This window comes from Strongylocentrotus purpuratus, unplaced genomic scaffold, assembly GCF_000002235.5.
Source record: "Strongylocentrotus purpuratus isolate Spur 01 unplaced genomic scaffold, Spur_5.0 spur5_scaffold_19, whole genome shotgun sequence".
NCBI classification, from domain to species: domain Eukaryota; kingdom Metazoa; phylum Echinodermata; class Echinoidea; order Camarodonta; family Strongylocentrotidae; genus Strongylocentrotus; species Strongylocentrotus purpuratus.
Genome location: NW_022145604.1, coordinates 19,993,384 through 20,011,742, shown reverse-complemented (window position 1 = coordinate 20,011,742; position 18,359 = coordinate 19,993,384). Strand labels below are relative to the sequence as shown.

General features: G+C 36.8%; 1 protein-coding gene across 2 annotated transcripts; it reads right to left on the bottom strand.

Annotated features, from left to right (window-relative positions):
* Positions 1–1,113: 1,113 nt before the first annotated feature.
* On the bottom strand, positions 1,114–17,216 carry LOC115926101 (2-amino-3-carboxymuconate-6-semialdehyde decarboxylase-like). 2 transcript variants are annotated; one of them, XM_030990542.1, is made up of 9 exons: positions 17,087–17,216; positions 10,771–10,912; positions 9,796–9,998; positions 8,451–8,534; positions 7,621–7,810; positions 6,083–6,255; positions 5,217–5,315; positions 4,260–4,448; positions 1,114–4,087 (listed from the first exon to the last, which is right to left on the bottom strand). In XM_030990542.1, exons 1-9 carry the CDS (start codon positions 17,147–17,149, stop codon positions 4,079–4,081), a joined length of 1,152 nt encoding a protein of 383 aa, XP_030846402.1. In that variant the 5' UTR covers positions 17,150–17,216; the 3' UTR covers positions 1,114–4,078. The 2 variants fall into 2 exon arrangements, with proteins under 2 accessions (XP_030846402.1, XP_030846401.1); XM_030990541.1 differs by having other exon boundaries at positions 1,114–4,448.
* Between the last annotated feature and the right edge of the window lie 1,143 nt (positions 17,217–18,359).

The following is an 18,359-nucleotide window of genomic DNA, read 5'->3' as shown; positions in this document are numbered from 1 at the left end:
GTGTGATCATGAGAGGGCGTTTTGAATAAATTGCATAGATCTAGAAGATCCTATTATTTTCATTAAAAGATATCTATGATAAATTGTCATAAAATAGATAAAACTTTGTAAATTGCTCTCTAGATCTGTATTGCAAAAGTTGAAATACAGAATTAATTGAGGACATTTTTAAGATGGGGTGGGGGAGGGGGGGGGGGGGGTTCTCTTTTTTATTTTGATTACATCATGGACCTACCACAAAGTAGGGTCCATGATTACCTGTACAAGTATTAGGCCTATAAAAAAAAAGATGTTGTATTGCCCATTTGCGACCGACCCAAAAATGTTGAAATCTCCGGTCGGCTTTTTAAAAAAAAATTACTGTTTTTTGGAGGGAAAAAATGTATTAAAGCATTCAAAACTGAGAAATATCAGCCAAAAGAGGGAGTTAACATTTTTTTTGGAAAGATTTCCGACCGACCCATGTTTTGGCACCTAAAGGGCAATACAACACCTTTTTTTTAGGCCTTAGGGGTAAATTGGAAATATTTAACATGATTCAGAAGAAAAGAAAACAGAAAAGAAGGAAACATTAAGAAAGAAAGAAAAAGAAGAAAAAGAAGAAAGAAAACAAAAAGAAGAATGAAAGAAAGACCAAACAAAAAAATTCTCACACCTCCTGACAAATTGTTTAGGGTTCAATTTCGACTTATGGGCTGTCAGACTCATGCACTTTTTAATGAAATTATGGATTTGGCATTAAACTTGAAAATGGGGCCAAGTCAAAAGTGAAATGTTGCAAAATGCATTGAAATTCCTTCAAAAGACAATGATCTTCCAAACACATGAAGAATTCCCCATTGACAACAAATTTTTGACTTGGCCCCATATTCAGGTGTACTACACATTCCCCGATTACATACTCAATGTGGCATCATTGTAAAGGGGAACAAACGTGCCGTTTTTTCGAATTACTCCAATGCAAGTATGATTAACTACTAATATACTAACAAGAGAGATATCAATATACAACTTGAATTGCACAACATTTTTGAGGTGTTTTTTCACGTTTTGTTCAGCATTCAACACAATACTTAGACACAAAAACAAAATTACAACTGAGGCTGGCTCCAGTTTGACTTGTGCAAAAAATTACTTATTTTATTTACCTTTATACCAATAACTATAATATTTACAAGTACATATTAACAAAAAATAGGTGATTGGGCAGCAGAGGGAATTTCATAAGAATTAAAAACAAACTGGCAAGGACTTGAATACACTATACATAATGTAGAGAAAAAGGCAAAAGGGAAAATTCAATCATTTTCACAATTACATGTAATATGTAAACAACCATTACATGAATAAAATCATAATCAGATTACCTTACTGCAGATTTTTATGTTCCAAATTGATTTGAAGAAAAACTAGTATTAGTGTATCAAATCTTGCAAATATGCAGTACGTTCATATCAGTTTGAAATTAAAACCAGGAGAAAAAATAAACAGAAATATTTACCCCTCTCCTCCCCCCCCCCCAAAAAAAAATAATAATTAAAGAAATGTAGGAATAATTATGGAACGATCCTGGAGATGCTGCTTTGTTTATTGTGCAACCTTCTGCTAACAACCATATTTTTTAGACTGACCACTTTTGTTGGCAACTGCTATTAAAGGCAGGGTATTCTACTGATACTACTTCAGACTCAGATTTATGTATACTAGTACTGCCATCCGCTGCTCCCAATGTCCCAATGTATTGACAGCCATGTCCCACAAATACAATGCATCACACACTGCATGACGCGCCTGTGTTAATGCTTGGGTACAGGAACAGGAAATCACTCTATGTAAGCCTGCACCAAAAGATGGCGCAATTGAAAATAATTACAGCAGTGGAAGCAATGTCGGTGAAATACCTTGCCTTTCAGTAACTTCTATAAGGGTTGAAATAACAAGTATGCGTTTCAACATTTACATTACAAAATGCTGAAGTGGTAAAAAATAATGAATAAAAAAACATCACACATCATAAAAGATCAATAAACTGGGATTCCATGTGTAATCATTAACTAAATCTTGATCTGCAAATGGAAGTAAATGTGTATTAAACAACTAGTACCGGTAAAATAAATATATTATTCGAGTTTCTGCATAGGTAAAATACTTAGCCAACTTTGGTATTCAGTTGAAGCTTTTGCCCATTAAAGTATTTTGTCCTGAATTTGGAACGACTCCCTGGCTCACCAAGTTAAATATTCTGAGACCTTGTTGATTGGTAGGTATGTGGTTTTCATAATAAGACGTACACAATTAAATCAGTATGCATTCAATGCGACAAGTTTATCAGGGGGTCCTTATTTCTTTCTTTGCCAATATACTATATATTGTGCATTTATATACTTGCACAATTTTGAGCAATTTGGGGGTGCCAACCCCATCTGGCCACCTCCGCCAAGCAACAACTTTGTTTAGATTTTTTTTAAACAACACTTTGATCATAATTTAAAAAAAAATCAATAATGTACCTCTTATTATAACGGCAGAATGATCTCATTGAGCACTACATACTGGTAATGATTTAGGCAGAGATTTTTTATAACAAAAATAAACATATTTATTACAGGTATTTCAATTTCTAAGCATGGTTTTGATTGATTGAATTCAAACATCATATTCCATAAGCAAAAGAGCTGCCCTGCACATAAACACCCTCAATACCAATACCTACATGTATTTACAAGATATTTATAAATACAAAATTTATCTAAACAGCTCACTGAGCTCGATACATTATACATCTGTATTTGTATTTGTACAATGTACTTTAAGAGTTACTACCTCATCATACCCAAAATATAATTAAAGTGGTGTAAATCCATGAATTTGTAGTAAATAAAGCAAGATTTAGAATTGGTAAAGGTCATATTTCAGGTTAAAGAAAAAAGATGGGGACACTTAAGTTTTAAATACACTATAGTCATGTAGATTTTGAACACAGGAAATAAGCATTCCATGACGGTTCAAAAAGCTCACTATATACACACATCAATTAAAAAATATATAATTCTACTTAAGGCATGAAGCATTCATGGAAATACTGCCAGATACAAAACTGACAACGGCTGTTACCTTTGTCCATGTATGATGGTCATTCTATTTACATACCGGTACCTAAATGCCTGGGCATGTCAAATTTAAATGTATATGATAAATGTTGCTGTATTGAATAGTATTTTGCATATAAATGTAAATGTATGCTTCTTATAAATATTCGGCTAAAAGATATGGATATGCAAGGCTATGAATCTCAACAAAAATGTACACATTTGATGATTAAAACATAGCATTATTTGTTTTTATTTGCTATGAAAGTTCAAAATATGACAAAATAAATTTCAATAGGAAATAATACTTCCCTGATTATCTTAACATTGAATATTCCTTTCCTCATAAAGAAATAATTAAAAATCACAGATATTTCATAAAGGATAACATGCAAGAAAATATTTTACAATTTACTCACAGGCCTTAATATTTCAGAGTTATTCTGTTCAGAATAGTTTCAGGGAGAAGTTAAAACTGGGGTCAACAGAGGACTTTTTAACCCTCAATTCCAAACTCAGGTGGTATTTTCTTTGCCAACAAACTCTTTATATAAAAACAGATCTAAGGACTACCCGATGTAATAATAATAATAATAATACTCAGTTGTTATATAGCGCTTATTAGAATCACTGAACACTCCCAAACTTGGAGTTTATTACCCCGGCTTTAGCTGTGCTGCCATTGCGGTGCTCTAGCATTTCAAAGAATTAAGTCCTGCCAGGTACCCATTTACATCAACTGGGTTGAGTGTGGCAAATGTAGATCAATGTCTTGCCAAACCGCGAAACTTGTGGTCGACAGTCCGGGACAAACAGAAATAAACCAGTGGGACGACACTTTAGTGCACCTCTTCTTTGGCTAGTTTGAACCTGTCTCCTCTACGCAGGTCCTCTGTAAACGTCTTTCTATAGTCTACACCTGGATTGGGAAGGCATTTGTTCGGGTTCTAACTCATACAAACATGAAACTAAACCATTGGGACTGCACTTTAGTGAACCTCTTCTTAGGCTGGTTCCATCTTGTTTGTGCCAATCTCTTTACTCCATCTCCGCCTCGCAGAAGAGCTTCGACTTCCTGTGATCCTCACTTGAATCAGGAAGGCATTTGTGAGGGGTGTAGCTAATACTTATACATTGAATTTACAAATAAACTAGTGGACTTTAGTGGACCTCCTTCTCATCAGCTAGTTTGATCCTTTTTGTGCCATTTTCTACCCCTGTATCATCATTGGAAGAGCTTTTGACTTTGTGTTTTTGAAGGCCGCACTTGGATTGTGAAGGTGAGAGTGAAGGGTCTGGCTCGTACTGGGACCGGTTCAGACCAAGGAATTCCAGGGCATTGCCTGCCATAAGAGAATCCTGTAGAAGGTGGAAGGAAAGACAAGGGTCCATGGTAAAATTGTAATCCAGTAATATCTCAGCTACATATATTTTTTTTTCAGGGAAAAGTCTTCAGGATTTAGTCTCTTATCAACATAAAACTCTAACATGAATAAAATATTCTCCAGGTTCTTTAAAAAATTTGATTTTGTTTTTGTTTTTCTGACATTTTGCATACGGTTTCCGCTAACCCAAAATATTCATAATTCAAATACTAATAAAATAAGCCATTTTGAAACCAAAGGTATTATTACTTAATTTACAAACATATACATCATAAACATCTCCCATTACTACATACAGACCACTTAATTGTAACCTATCTCATTTCTAAATTGTCTTTAAGTGAAGATGGAGTCACTGAGATCTAAGCAAACAGATTATAACAAGAAAACAAAGTGTGAGGAAAGGAAATGCTTTATCCTAGCACAAGGTACTTACAAAAATGAACTTTATTCAAATATCTTTTTTTTGCACAGGGCTCCCGGCATTTTCATGAAAACAAAATTCCCTGATTTCCCCTGAATTTTTTGAAAGTCTACGATCTCATTCTCTTTTTTGCTTAAATGAACAGTGGTTACAGGCACGATGGCATGCATACATATACCAATCAACCTGTGGACTCACTGTTTGGACAAGAGACACCACATAAGATATCGGCTACTCTCTTTTTAAATTTTTTACATTTCAACTTTTCACTGATTTCTGTGATAGAGGGCAGTGGGAACACTGGTTACAAATGCTCACCTTCAATTCCTCACTGAAGCTGTCTACTGAGTCGATGAGTTTACCAGGATGGTGCTCACCGAGTGGGAAGGGGTAGTCACTGCCTAGTAAGACACGGTTCTAAAAGAAGAGGAAAACACAGGAATACCATAAGATCTACAAAACCTCAAGCTCATGTCCCAGCTGCACTGCTACACTAACCCCAAACTGACCGAATATCAACACAATCTTGGCCACTAGGGTATTGGAATTTTATGTTTTGTCTATTATTGATCTGGCATACGTCATAGTGTTTCACTAAAGACGACTTCAAAAATTCATACCTTTCCTACTTTTAATCAAATATTGCCTAAACTTTTCCAAATTTAGAATCTCGTTCTTTCTGGGGTTTTTTTTTATACCAGGTAATTATCAGCTATCTGATATTAAGTTGGTAAAAACATATTTTCTGGAATGCAGGGAAGTCATATTTTTCCTCATGATCAAATAACCCCTGGGGAAAATATAACCCCCTTCAGCGGTCCCAAAATTGTTACACTACACACCCCACCAGTCAATATCTGTATAAAACAGACGGGGTTGTCTTGTACACTCTTGATTACTCTTTGGCTTCATGTCCTTAGTCAAGATGTTTGGGACATAGCCACTGAATCTCAACGGAGAGAACATATGTCTGGAATACGAAAGGTTCTATTCACAGATTTCAGTTAACCAGTTTAATTTTTTAGCGGTGAGTTTGAAAATGTCTGCTGTCTAACTTTCCATAGTGCACAAATTGTAACAACTTTATTGTTGACAGCTGAAAGGAACATGCTTGATTAGCCCAAGTAGAATGGATTACAAATTTACTTTTAATCATTGATCCTAAAATTGAGGCAATGACCTACCTCTCCCATCGTTTCCACCAAGTACTTGAGTGCCTTTTCATCATGCACTAGAGAGTCTGTGTAGATCTGCCCGATGTATTTCCTTGGATTGACATTGTTCTCTGCAGCACAGAGATCGGGCCTGACATTGAAGCCGTGCTCGATACGACCGATGGTGAAGGGAAAGGCACCACCTATAGGGAGGGGAGGGGGGTTGTAATGGCCAGATATGAAAAGGACGGGTATTGAAACATTAATGAACTAAGCCAATTTAATTTTAATTTTACAAGTGTGAGTTTGACTATCCTCTTGGAAAACCTTTCTAAATAATATTGGGTTTTCCTTGAAATTGTAAGACAGGGAGTGATCTCAGCAATTTTAAACTACATGTGATTCCAGTACTATTTAAACATAGTTTTGTTCAACCTCCAGATAATTGATTTTTTAATGTTTACGAAAATTCCCCTGCTCCATTTTGACTATCCTGACTCTGCCTGTAACAATTTAAGATTGACATAAGGAGTGCAGCAATGTTTGTTCATCCCACGCATGGTATAAAACCATTAAAAAGTGGCCACTTTTAATTTCTACACCAATTCTCCTTCATAACAGATGACCTTTCTTGTGAGGTTCTTTCACATATATCTCTCCTTCAAGGAAGACTACCTAGGTGACCAGTATGGACAGGTGACCTTTATAGAGAGGTGACCACTATAACTAGCTTGACTGACCATTGCTAAGACACCCTAAGCTATATGCCAGGTCTTCTCAAAGTCCAGAACGCGGTCTGCATCTGGACTGCAATGCATGTCAATCCGGACCACCCGGGAGGCTTTGCTTCCTTTTTATTTTTAAATTGTAACAATTCCCCTTAGATCTGATATAGCCCTAAAACAAACCTCATTTTCTTCAGTATTACAAGTGTTATTGTAAATTTTAGGAGTGGATTGTCCGTGCCTGGAACAAAATCAAATGTTTGAGTTGCGCCCGGCATTCCAGCAATTAATAGTACATTGTTCTATCTCATTTGACGTATACAGCTGTACGAATGACTGTATGAATGACATGACATGCTTCGCACCCTCTGGACCGTCAATTAAAAAGTTTGAGATCCCCTGCTATATATGGGTCTGTCCAGAAAGTTGGGGCGCTTTTTGTGACATACCAGAAGTGAGAAACTATGTCTCTATCAACTGTAACAATGTATGCTCAAATTGAGTTTTGCAATAAAAAGCATAGCCAACTATCTATCTATCAGAAGTACTCAAACTTCATTGTGAATCAATATTATGGACCCAAAGTTTATGTAATGTTATGAATATGGTGTCCATGTAATGCTGGTAAAGAGAGAAATGTCTATTAAGCAAATATTTTTAAGTAAAGCAACTGAAACAGGAATGATTCTGGCAGGACACTACTATATATTCATTGCATGAAAATCTTCCAACAGATAATTTCATCTTCCATGTGTAGTAAAGGATCTCATACCTACATTACATGGACACCGTCATATTTTTTGCCCAAACTTTATGGAATTACCCATATGCCAATGTACTTACCCCCATGAGCGAAGCAGACTTTGAGTTTGGGGAACCTCTCCAGCACACCACCAAAGATCATAGAGCAGACGGCGGTAGCGGTCTCTCCTGGCATCCCTACCAGCCAGGGTAACCAGTACTTAGCCATGCGACCCCCTAGCTCCATGTCCCAGGGGTGAACAAAGAGAGATATACCCACCTCCTCAGCAGCCTGCATCAAGAGCAACAGATATCAGTCACTTTGAATAAGTGTTTAGAACTTCTTATTGATATGCAATAACTCACACCAAAATAAAAATCTTGATATTTTGGGTAACATTCAACCAAATCTTGTATAAAATATGAGGGAGTCAAGTCCAAAGATATTATTTTCAAAGTACTGATTCCTTCAGTTAACACTTTGATCGTCATCATCAATGATATCCTCTATCCATCCACTACATTGAATTGAATGCGTAATAATAACAGAAAGTGATTCACAAAAATAATTTATCTTGGCTTAACATGAATGTTATGGTACAGGGAAAAAAAATACCAGTAGTGCACTAGTGCTATATCCTCCTAACTAAAATGAAGTTTGATAACGTATCTGCAGAGTTAAAAATAATAATTACTACGTTATTTTTATGAGATGATGGTGTGATATTATATATTTTACTTTCCGCAATTCAAGATTGTGAATCTTTTTTAACCACAAGGCCTATTGTATAAACTTGATATGTTGACAAAGGGAAATCAAGGGAAGCTAAAGCACTTCTTTTCTTGGCATATCATGTCCAAGAAAAGTTGTTGACAACAGCCCTAATAAAGACCAGTGACAACATACACAGAACTTGCTAGAATATACTCACTGCAAATACTGGTTGTAGTTCAGGAGCATCTAGATTCCACTGGTTGATATGAGAACCAATCTGGATACCTGGAAACCCAAGCTCCTGGACAATTACAAAGGAAAACATGCGATGAATTTAACAAAAGATCATGTACATTTTGTAGTTGAACTTTAGCCTTCCATACACTCAACATGTTCTATAATAACAAAACAATAGTTTTAAACTTACATTTCAGCTTTGAAAAGATTTATCATTCCATTCAATTTGCATATTTACTGGGACAGCACTTTAAAACCATTTTAAATAGAGTGCTTTGTTAAATACTGTGTGAATCCTCATAATTTATATTTCAAATACATATTTTTACTACATGCAAATGGGTAGTATCAATAACGAAAATATACAATTGAAACATACTAGAATCTTGAATAAATATGTACCTCAATGTATATTTGAAACTTTGACCAGTCTTTGAAATGAACGGATCAAAACAGTGGACTGAAGTATGCTCTCGTTACAATTGCTTCAGGCATTATTCAGTCAAAGATAAAGGGTTAGGGTTAGGCTTGAAATAACCCTGTAAACGATTATCTGATCGGACGCCGATACCGATCCGATCAGGGGTGATCGGATAATAATTTCCGATCAATTAAAATGATCAGAAAAAACATTACCTACATTATAATCCAAGATGGCGGCCCACATGTTTTGCCTCTGCTCTTAGACCAATATTATTAATTTCAAAGTCATGAAAAGGCACTAAATATCAACAAACATGGTCTACAACAACTCCAAATGACAAAATAATCCCAGCCATGAATTTTTTTGAGCATTTGATAGCCAAAAACTTGAAAATTTTTGTCATTAAATCAGCTGATTTTTTTTTGGTCGATCTTCCGATCCGATACCGATCAAAGGTGCGAGGGTGTCGCTCCGATCTTCCGATCCGATCAAAGCCCCAACTTACAAGGTTAGTTTGAAATTCAGTTTACGTTAGGTTTGGTGTTAGAAATAGGTTGGTATAGTCTTGGGACAAAGGTTGAAATTAGTGGAGAAGGATGTGTCGTACAACCATCTAAACAGCAAGGGTAATAGTGAGCATTTCCCTCAACCACCCCCCCCCCCCCCTTGAGTGAAAAAGAAAAGGATTTGGCATCTAACAAAATCCCCCCCCCCCCCTTTTTGAATAAGAAAATTGGGGAAAAATAGGGATAATAAGGGATAATAAGGGAAAATAAGGGGGAAATCTGGAAAATAGTGGTAAAATCTGGAAATAGGGGTAAAATCGAGGGGTGGGGGATCTGGGGAAGAAAATCAGGTAATTATCAGGCCTGAAACAGCATCTTCCTATAATTACACCTACCTCTTTACATCTCTTGAGCTCCTGCACAGCTAGGTCTGGTGCCTGCATGGGTAGGGTACCTAGACCTACAAACCTTTTAGGGTGCTTCTTGATTGTGTTAGCCAGGTCGTCATTGAGTATCCTGCAGAGATCTAGAGTGTCCTCTGGCTTGGCCCAATAGCTGAACATGACAGGAACTGTTGACAGAGCCTGTACCGTCACACCTGTGGTAGGGAGAGGACAGTGAATACTCTATAAAGATCACCACTCAAGGACTACAAGAAAATTGGTCTTTATAAGGAGATGGTTGTTATGTGCACGGAGAAGGAAAAAATGTTTCAGGCTAGGTCCAATAGCTGAACATGACAGGAACTATTAATAGAGCCTGTAGGGTTAGACCTGCGGTAGGGGAATAAAGTGAAAAATAAATATGGAGACAGCTAAAGAGAGACAACAAATGTTGTCTTTGTATGGTTGTATGTTCTATGAAAAGTTAACTTTAATACAGGTTTCAAAGAAGACCACTTTTTCAAGGAAAAAGAAAATGCTACCGGTATCCATCAGTATATTAGGTTGGGTTTCTATACAGGTGTTATAACTATATCAGGTTTTTCCTTTATTTGCAATACAATCATGTATAATGGAGTAAAAATGGAGTTAAATGGAGAATAGACCAGTTAACTAACATATTCAACTTTTATGCACACTGTTTATAAGGTTGTTAAAAGTGGTTTTTGACAACCCAAAATCTTGGCTGACAAAGCGCCATGACATGTACGCACCCTGGATGCCAAGTATTGTAGTTCATTCATTAATAACAGGTTAATGGAATACCTCATCACTAGGTCCCAAGGAAAGAAACATCCATAAGTTTGAATGTTAGTAAACTGGTCTATTGGCGAGGATACTAATTTCTTCTGCAATGGGCCAAAACAAGCTCTCTTGATTAAATGGTATGATAAACATCACATTAATATTTACAATGTATACGCTTACCTGTAGCATCCATGTCTCTTATTCTAGCCTCTGCACTGAAACAGTTTGGTTCAATCACTCTAAACAGCTTTCCATCTCTCATCATCTTGGCTCTACCATCACACTGATGGTGAAGCTGAATCCACCCACCATATCCATAGCGCTGTAAACAACAGGAATGAGAAGAGAGAGTTCTATTAAAGTTCTATTAAACAGAACCCTATCAAATTCTCAAAAAAGATATAAGTCAAAAGCTAGATGTAGACTAGATGTATGTAGATACCGGTATTCAATGCACCAGTACAACTGAATAACATATATATATCACTTTCATATTGACATATTGAAAACATGCATTGTGTATACTATTGTTGAGTGAGGCTGCTCCCCAGAAAGCCTCCCCCCTCCCCCCCCCCTTCCGAATCATCTGTAATATCTGTCAAGTGCTTAGAGACATTGTAACTTTGTACGCGCTATATAAGGGGAATATTATTATTATTATTATTAATATCCCTCGGACCGTGACTGGACTCTCACATGACGCCACTGCTCAAAAATGTTCTACACATGTACATGTATATGTACAAAGCATATTGTACAAAAACATTGTACTTCAAATGCACAAACCACACAATTTAATGCTGACTTCATCTGCCCACCCTATTTCTTCCATTCAAAATCAAGTTTCATTAACTGTTTAATGGTGAACTCAAGCAACCAAAAAAAAGAGTACTTCCACAAAATAGATAAATCAGAAAACATACCTTGAGAAAGGTTTGAAAGGGTAGAAGCACAGATATCAAGGTTTAACAACAACAATGATAACAACCGATCACAGGATTAATGACAGTATGAGGACAGGCTATTTAATAAAGAAGCAAGTACACAATTCATAATTCATATTTTACATTATTAGTTTGAATATTGTAAGACATTATTGAGTACTGATTCTTGTTTTTTTTAAAGCATCAATTATAAAAGTAAATTAATTATTTTTTGTTTTGTTACATTCTCTAAACTGATTTGTACCAAAATACTTTGTTTAGTTGTTTAAGGGGCTAGGCTCGACTAGCACATGTGCTATTATCTGGCCCCTTTTTACCAACCAATAGTTTCTCTTCCTGTAAATGTAATTATTGTATAAAATGTATGAAAATGTATTGCTATTGGTAAATAAATCAATTCAAAATCAAAATCAAAATAAATCAAATCAAAAAATCAAAATCAAGTTAAACATTTGTAAAAGTTGTGAGCAATCAAACACAATTGGCACTCAGTGATTGCACTTGTGAGCAACTCTCCCATTTGTCTTGTGCTATGATACATACAACGTATATCCTCTAGGTTGTTTATACAGGAATAAATGAGCATGCATTTCATAGAAATGATGCAAAAATATGTGTAGTATTGTGTACATGTACACATGTATACAACAATATTTCTAGGGCAGAGATATGATCAAATATATCTGATTCACAATTCAAAGGAGTAATTCTACAATATCGATTAGCTGTAAAGATATGACCCCCCCCCCCCCCCAAAAAAAAAAAAAAAAAAAAAAAAAATCTGATGTTATCATTCTTGTCCAAATATTTGTACATGTACACTGTACGTACATGTACATCTATTTATGATGAAGATATGGCAGCTGCAGGATATAGTAGGTTTGTTTATTGATACTACTACATGTACTGTATACACATACATACACATACCTGTACACAACACAATACAATGAATGACATCAGCATCTAGAGAAAATAAATTCAATGCAATGCAATCCAATACTCTATTGAATTCAATGGACCAATTTTGGGCGAACACACATCGAAGGTCATTGAGTAGTAACAGAACTCTGAACAAAGAAAATGAACAAGATTTTGATACATGTTGTACGTCTATGCAGGACAGTCCTAGTAACCAAGTCCCGTTCAAAATTATCATGACTTTCACAATCATATTTCAGTATGTTGACTGAAATATGATAATCTGAAGTTTAAGCTGTTAACAAAACGAACAAAAAACACCTTTAAGTTCATGCATGTATTTAACATTCTTAGAAGACCTTCAGGTCATAGTTATTCAGTTAATCTTTTTGTTTTCCCGGCATCCATTTGACTCAATTCAAGCTACTGTTGTTTTTTATTCACTGTTTTCTTGATTTGGCCTTTTCCAAATACAGTAAAAAACAAAAACAATTGGAGAAATTTGGTCATCGTATTCTGATTGTTGCAACATTTACACTCTAAAGCACAAAATGGTCTGCAGTGTAGACTAAGTTAGACTGTGAGTGAACTAAGAGAGAATGAGGTCAGGATGAGTCAGCCAATCACAATGCTTAGATCCAGTCACACCTACTTTATGTTATTGTGCTATTTGATATACATGTAGCCCTGCATACACTGTACATGTACAAACTGTACATAAAATACTAGTACAGAGTACAATGATCATGCATTAGAAACAATACCGGTATTCTGCAATTCTATGTATGCACTCCATGTACACAATAAAACTGAGTACCGGTACTATTATTCTGTGTAATTATGTGTTTGCACCCTGTATCAAGTTGTGTGTCAATAGAGAAGAAAAAAGATCAGACACATTGGCCTGAGAGCATGACTTATCAATAAAAGGGAAAGAGAATAAAGGAATATTAGCTTATCATGACAAGTGTTCAGAATTAGACCGAATTTTCCATGTCTTTCGTTCGTTAAGCCTCTTATTTGGGTAGGGTCAGCTCTCTCTTTAGAGACGGAAGCCGACTATACGCATTCCCTTGCTAACACCATGGCCATTTATGGCCATATTTTTATGCCCCGAAAATCCCCCCAAATGTCATTTTACCTCGTGCATGTTATATTTTAAATTAGGCCTAGGCTATAATAACTCGGTTCCACTTACCAACTTGACTGAAATAATCCGTTTAATGGTCCCTTTTTAGGAAATTATGGGCCAAAATCGAAATCCATGTTAAAAATCTTGCAAGACGTATTTTAACTCTCGCTTTCGACTTTGACCCATAATTTCCTCAAAAGGGACCATTAAACAGATTATTTCAGTCAAGTTGGTAAGTGGAACCGAGTTATTATAGTCTGGGCCTAATTTACAATATACATTGTAACATGCACAAGGTAAAATAACATTTGTGGGGATTTTCGGGGCATAAAAATATGGCCATAAATGGCCATGATGTTAGCAAGGGAATGTGTATAGTCGGCTTCCGTCTCTAAGAAGAGAGCCGACCCTACCCAAATAAGAGGCTTAACGAACGAAAGAGACAGAAAATTCGGTCTAGTTCAGAATATGCTTTTTAGAAACAGCTTATGGTCCGAATTCACGATTAAAATAAAATAAAATAAAATAAATTCTTCATACTCCTGGGCTCTGTATTACAAAGAGTTGATATCAATCGCAACTTATTTGTGATTGATATCAATCACAACCATGTACATAAGAGATGGGAGACTGCAAACTTGTGATTGATTTAGGGACTTGATATTGATTTGGATCAATATCAACTCTTTGTAAGACGGAGCACAGGTCTAAAATTAGCACAAAATAAGTGCAACACAGTCAGATGTGCAATATTAGACGCATGCAAGGCAAGGTACGCTTATTTTGCGCTAATTTTTAAACCATGGGTTATGTAAATAAGGGTTTAAACCATGGCTTGAATTAAACCTCCTTTGTGAATTTGGGCCATTGAGTCAGATTATGACATACTGTACATGTAGTACAGAACATACCAAAACTGTACATGTGCCATAACTATAAATACAATTATTTAACTTACAATGTACACTGTATCATTAAAACTTTCAAACGATACCACCCCCCCCCCCCGAACAACAACAACAAATGAATAATAATCACATTCCTGTTCCTATCATTATCAAGTAGGTATTTCTACAAGTGTGCATTTGCAAATGAAATTGTTCCATGAAAGCGTCATAAGTACAAAATCAATGACATCTCAACACAGACGCTGGTTTGTCGCCAAGTGTTTCATGAATCTATCTTTTCCAACAAGAATAACAACTTCCCAGACAAGAGACTTGTTGTGACTCCTAAGTTGTCATATCTATTTGAAACGCCATCTTAAGTCGATTTTATGTTAGTCTATGAGCAGCAAAAAATTGGAAACTTAAAACAATTTAAAAACAAATATTTCTTGATATTCAAGCTCTTATTTCATTGATCAGTTCTTGATGGTGTTCGATAATTATACAACTATACAAGTAGACATATACAAACCAGGGTATGTGAGTTAAATGGATTCCCCATCTAAGAGGCCCCTTTGAAAATCTCTGTTGCACCGCGAGTCTTTTCTCCCCCAATCATAATCCCCTTAATCCCCCTCCCGGACCGCACAGCTCGTAAATCTCACTCCCGAAACTGAGTGACATAGGGCTCGCGAAATGCAATGTTGGAAATACACATCGGCTGCTATCACAAAAATGGCGGCGTACAGTAGGGATGAGTATTTGCTAGGCGACGATTTAGACTTTCTGACTGATTTTGAGAAAGATTTGATTCTTGAGCCTGGTGTATGGGAAGTTAGAGACCAATACAAGTTATGCACGTGTGAAATTCCATCAACGGAAAATCTTATTCGTTGCAGTGAACCAGAATGTACGGTTAAATGGTTTCATCGTGAATGCCGTAGGCCACTCCAGCAAAGCATAGATAGTTGATACTAATGCGTATTGACTACTAGCACTGCAGTATGTGTAAATAGGCAGCAGTTGAATACATGAATAGTCAATACACTCACAACATACAAATGCACATAATTATTCCGATGCGGTTGATCGGCAAGTTTGACAGTAGACTCACAATTTTAATTTTTTAATTATTCTTTCTAACATCGGAAAGTTGAACAAATTGTATTTTAATGCTCTTTAGGTGTCATCAATCGTCACTAAAGTACTGACTTTGAGTGAAATCAGTCGAGTTTTGTACAGTGGTGTTTGAAATGTTGAGAATCAATAGCACAACTTTTAATACACGGCCAGGGTAGTAATGCAGCTTGTGTTTCCACCCACAACATGCAGCACACAGCCCAGCGAGCACGGCGGCTTGCACGTCGTGGAGCCGGAGGTCTAGTGGAGCCAGACGTAGTCTCAGTGGAACAACCGACGATATAGGGACTGAAGCTTTCGGTCTATGACTCTCTTAGATCGAAAGCTTCAGTCTCTATATCGTCGGTTGTTCCACCGAGACTACGTCTGGCTGCACTAGACCTCCGGATATAGAGACTGAACGATCGCCTATGCCATCGTACGTTGAAGATACACTCTACGCTACGGGTATACGATAAGACGATACTGCCCTGACGCTAAGTTAAATCCTTTTTTTGTTATAATCGCATGCACCAACATATAAAATTGACATTTAGAATTAAACCACACATGATAAACATTAAGAAAATATGTACCTTGGACCTCTGCATATATGAAATCTTCTTCAAAAAAGTGTTATTATCTCTTCCACTTGACTGTCTTCAGACGTCAGCCATCTTGAATCAAAGTAATGAATATTCATGACAAAGTTTTTTAGTCTCCACCCCATTGACCTCATTCATAGACGTGCGCGTACAATAACGCTGCTGCTACTCACGTTTGAGTTCTCGTGTTGTCTGCTTCACGTGCGCGCGCTATCCTCGACATGACGCACGGAGGAGCTAGCCGAGGCCATTGAATATTCATTAGCCACCATTTTGATTTCTGTCGGTCAATGCTTGACGTGGGTCATCGAGAAGCAGCCAAAACTAAAAGCTCGGTAAGTCCTTTTATTTCTTTTAGGGTCTATATTTCTTTTTCGTGGGGAAGGGGGGTAAAAAGGGAACTTTTAGGGACTGACAATTGCCTAGAAAAATACTGCAATTGAAGATAAATGATGTATTTCTCGTGAAGTTTGTCATGTTTGTGGGAGGGGCCTAACTAGTAACTAACGGCTAAAATCTAGCCGTGATATCTTCAACATACGATGGCATAGGGTCTAGGCGATCGTTCAGTCTCTAATCTATATCCGAAGGTCTAGTGGAGCCAGACGTAGTCTCAGTGGAACAACCAACGATATAGAGACTGAAGCTTTCGGTCTATGACTCTCTATGCTTTGCTGGAGTGATCTAGGCCCGACCTAGGCCTAGGCCTAAGTACACTAGAAATGCATATTTAGTAGGCGGCGCGGCAGGCGCCTAGCGCTAGCGCTTGTCGACAGTGCAAATTTCTATGTCTAACCGTACGTAAACAGTATCTAGACTGGTGGATCTAAAGAAAGGTGGATTATTTTCGTTCTAATTTGATGCAAAACGCGTTTTTAGGCTACATACCTCTTTCAGATCAGGCCACCTCTCTGGCAATATATGATTGTGAATATCTATCTTGAAGGACATTTTAAAACGATGAGACTGTCCGTGTTTACTTGTTTTAAGCGATCGTACATTGACAAACGTGGCGCGGCGTCTGTACTGTCAGTACAGCTGGAATTAGTGCTGTAAGGCGCGCGATCAACTCAGCAGAACTTTGCGTTGTCAGCTTAGTCTGCAGACACAGACCCTAATTTGACACTTAATCAAAAAATCATTGTGCCTTGAGAGAAGTCTAGCCCAGCAACCTACTGGTCTCTTTCCAAAATTATTAATTCATTGAATTTTCTCTCTAAAAAAAGTTATAGAGTCTAAAAAGAAAAAAAGAGGAAGGAAAGAGGATGGAAAGAGAAAGAATCCTAAAAATAGTCATTTATGACATGAAATTGTACATATATGTATATATATAAATAATTCATAAAATAGTGTGTGGCAAAAATAGTCAACTGTGACTGATTGCCAAACAAAAACAAATCAAGAAGAAGAAGAATGGTTGTGTCAATACATGGTCTATAGTAGTCTTATAGTGCAGACTCACTTTAACGACTGACCAGGGTTTGTGCTTGCAGACTATTGTCAGCTAGCGATGGCTAACTCAGAGCTCATAGCATGAGAACGTACAAGCAGGGATATGTGAGTTAAACTCACATATCCCTGGTACAAGCATACATACAAAGAAATGAAAGACCGTCAACTTAGTTTCGACACATACAAATAAAATATTTAAAAAAAACTTCGTTTCGATGTTAAAAATGGTTCCAGGACAACTAACACTGGGCAATCATCCCTCCTTAAAATAACCCCAGGTTAATTACCCCCCCCGGAAAATTACCCCCGGAGCTAATTACCTCCCCAGTTTGAGCGCATATCAACCAATGTCCAGAACAAACCTAAACGTTTGGCGCATATAATGTCTAGAGTATATAGAAGGGGGTGGGGGTTAATACATTCGTTGCTAATTTCCCATTTGCTTTAATTTTGCTGAAAATCACATGAAATGTAGATTATTATATACCTCATCGAATACGGGGTGCAAAAATTCTAGCAGCCGACAATAAAAAGGTCTTATTTGAGCGCATATCAACCAATGTCCAGAACAAATATTTTCATTAATAGCGAATTACGTGGAGAGTATATCGGTGAACCAATGCCCAGAACAAACCTAAACGTTTGGCGCATATAACGTCTAGAGTATATAGAAGGGGGTGGGGGTTAATACATTCGTTGATTATTTCCC

Excerpts from the sequence above, each read along its gene's own strand:
- LOC115926101 (XM_030990541.1), bottom strand. The coding sequence starts at position 17,149 with ATGTCCTTCAAGATAGATATTCACAATCATATATTGCCAGAGAGGTGG. Across the intron at positions 8,535-9,795 it reads AGCTCAAGAGATGTAAAGAG|GAGCTTGGGTTTCCAGGTAT; the intron begins GTAGGTGTAATT and ends GTAATTGTCCAG. Across the intron at positions 5,316-6,082 it reads TGGTGGAAACGATGGGAGAG|AACCGTGTCTTACTAGGCAG; the intron begins GTAGGTCATTGC and ends CTCTTCTTTTAG.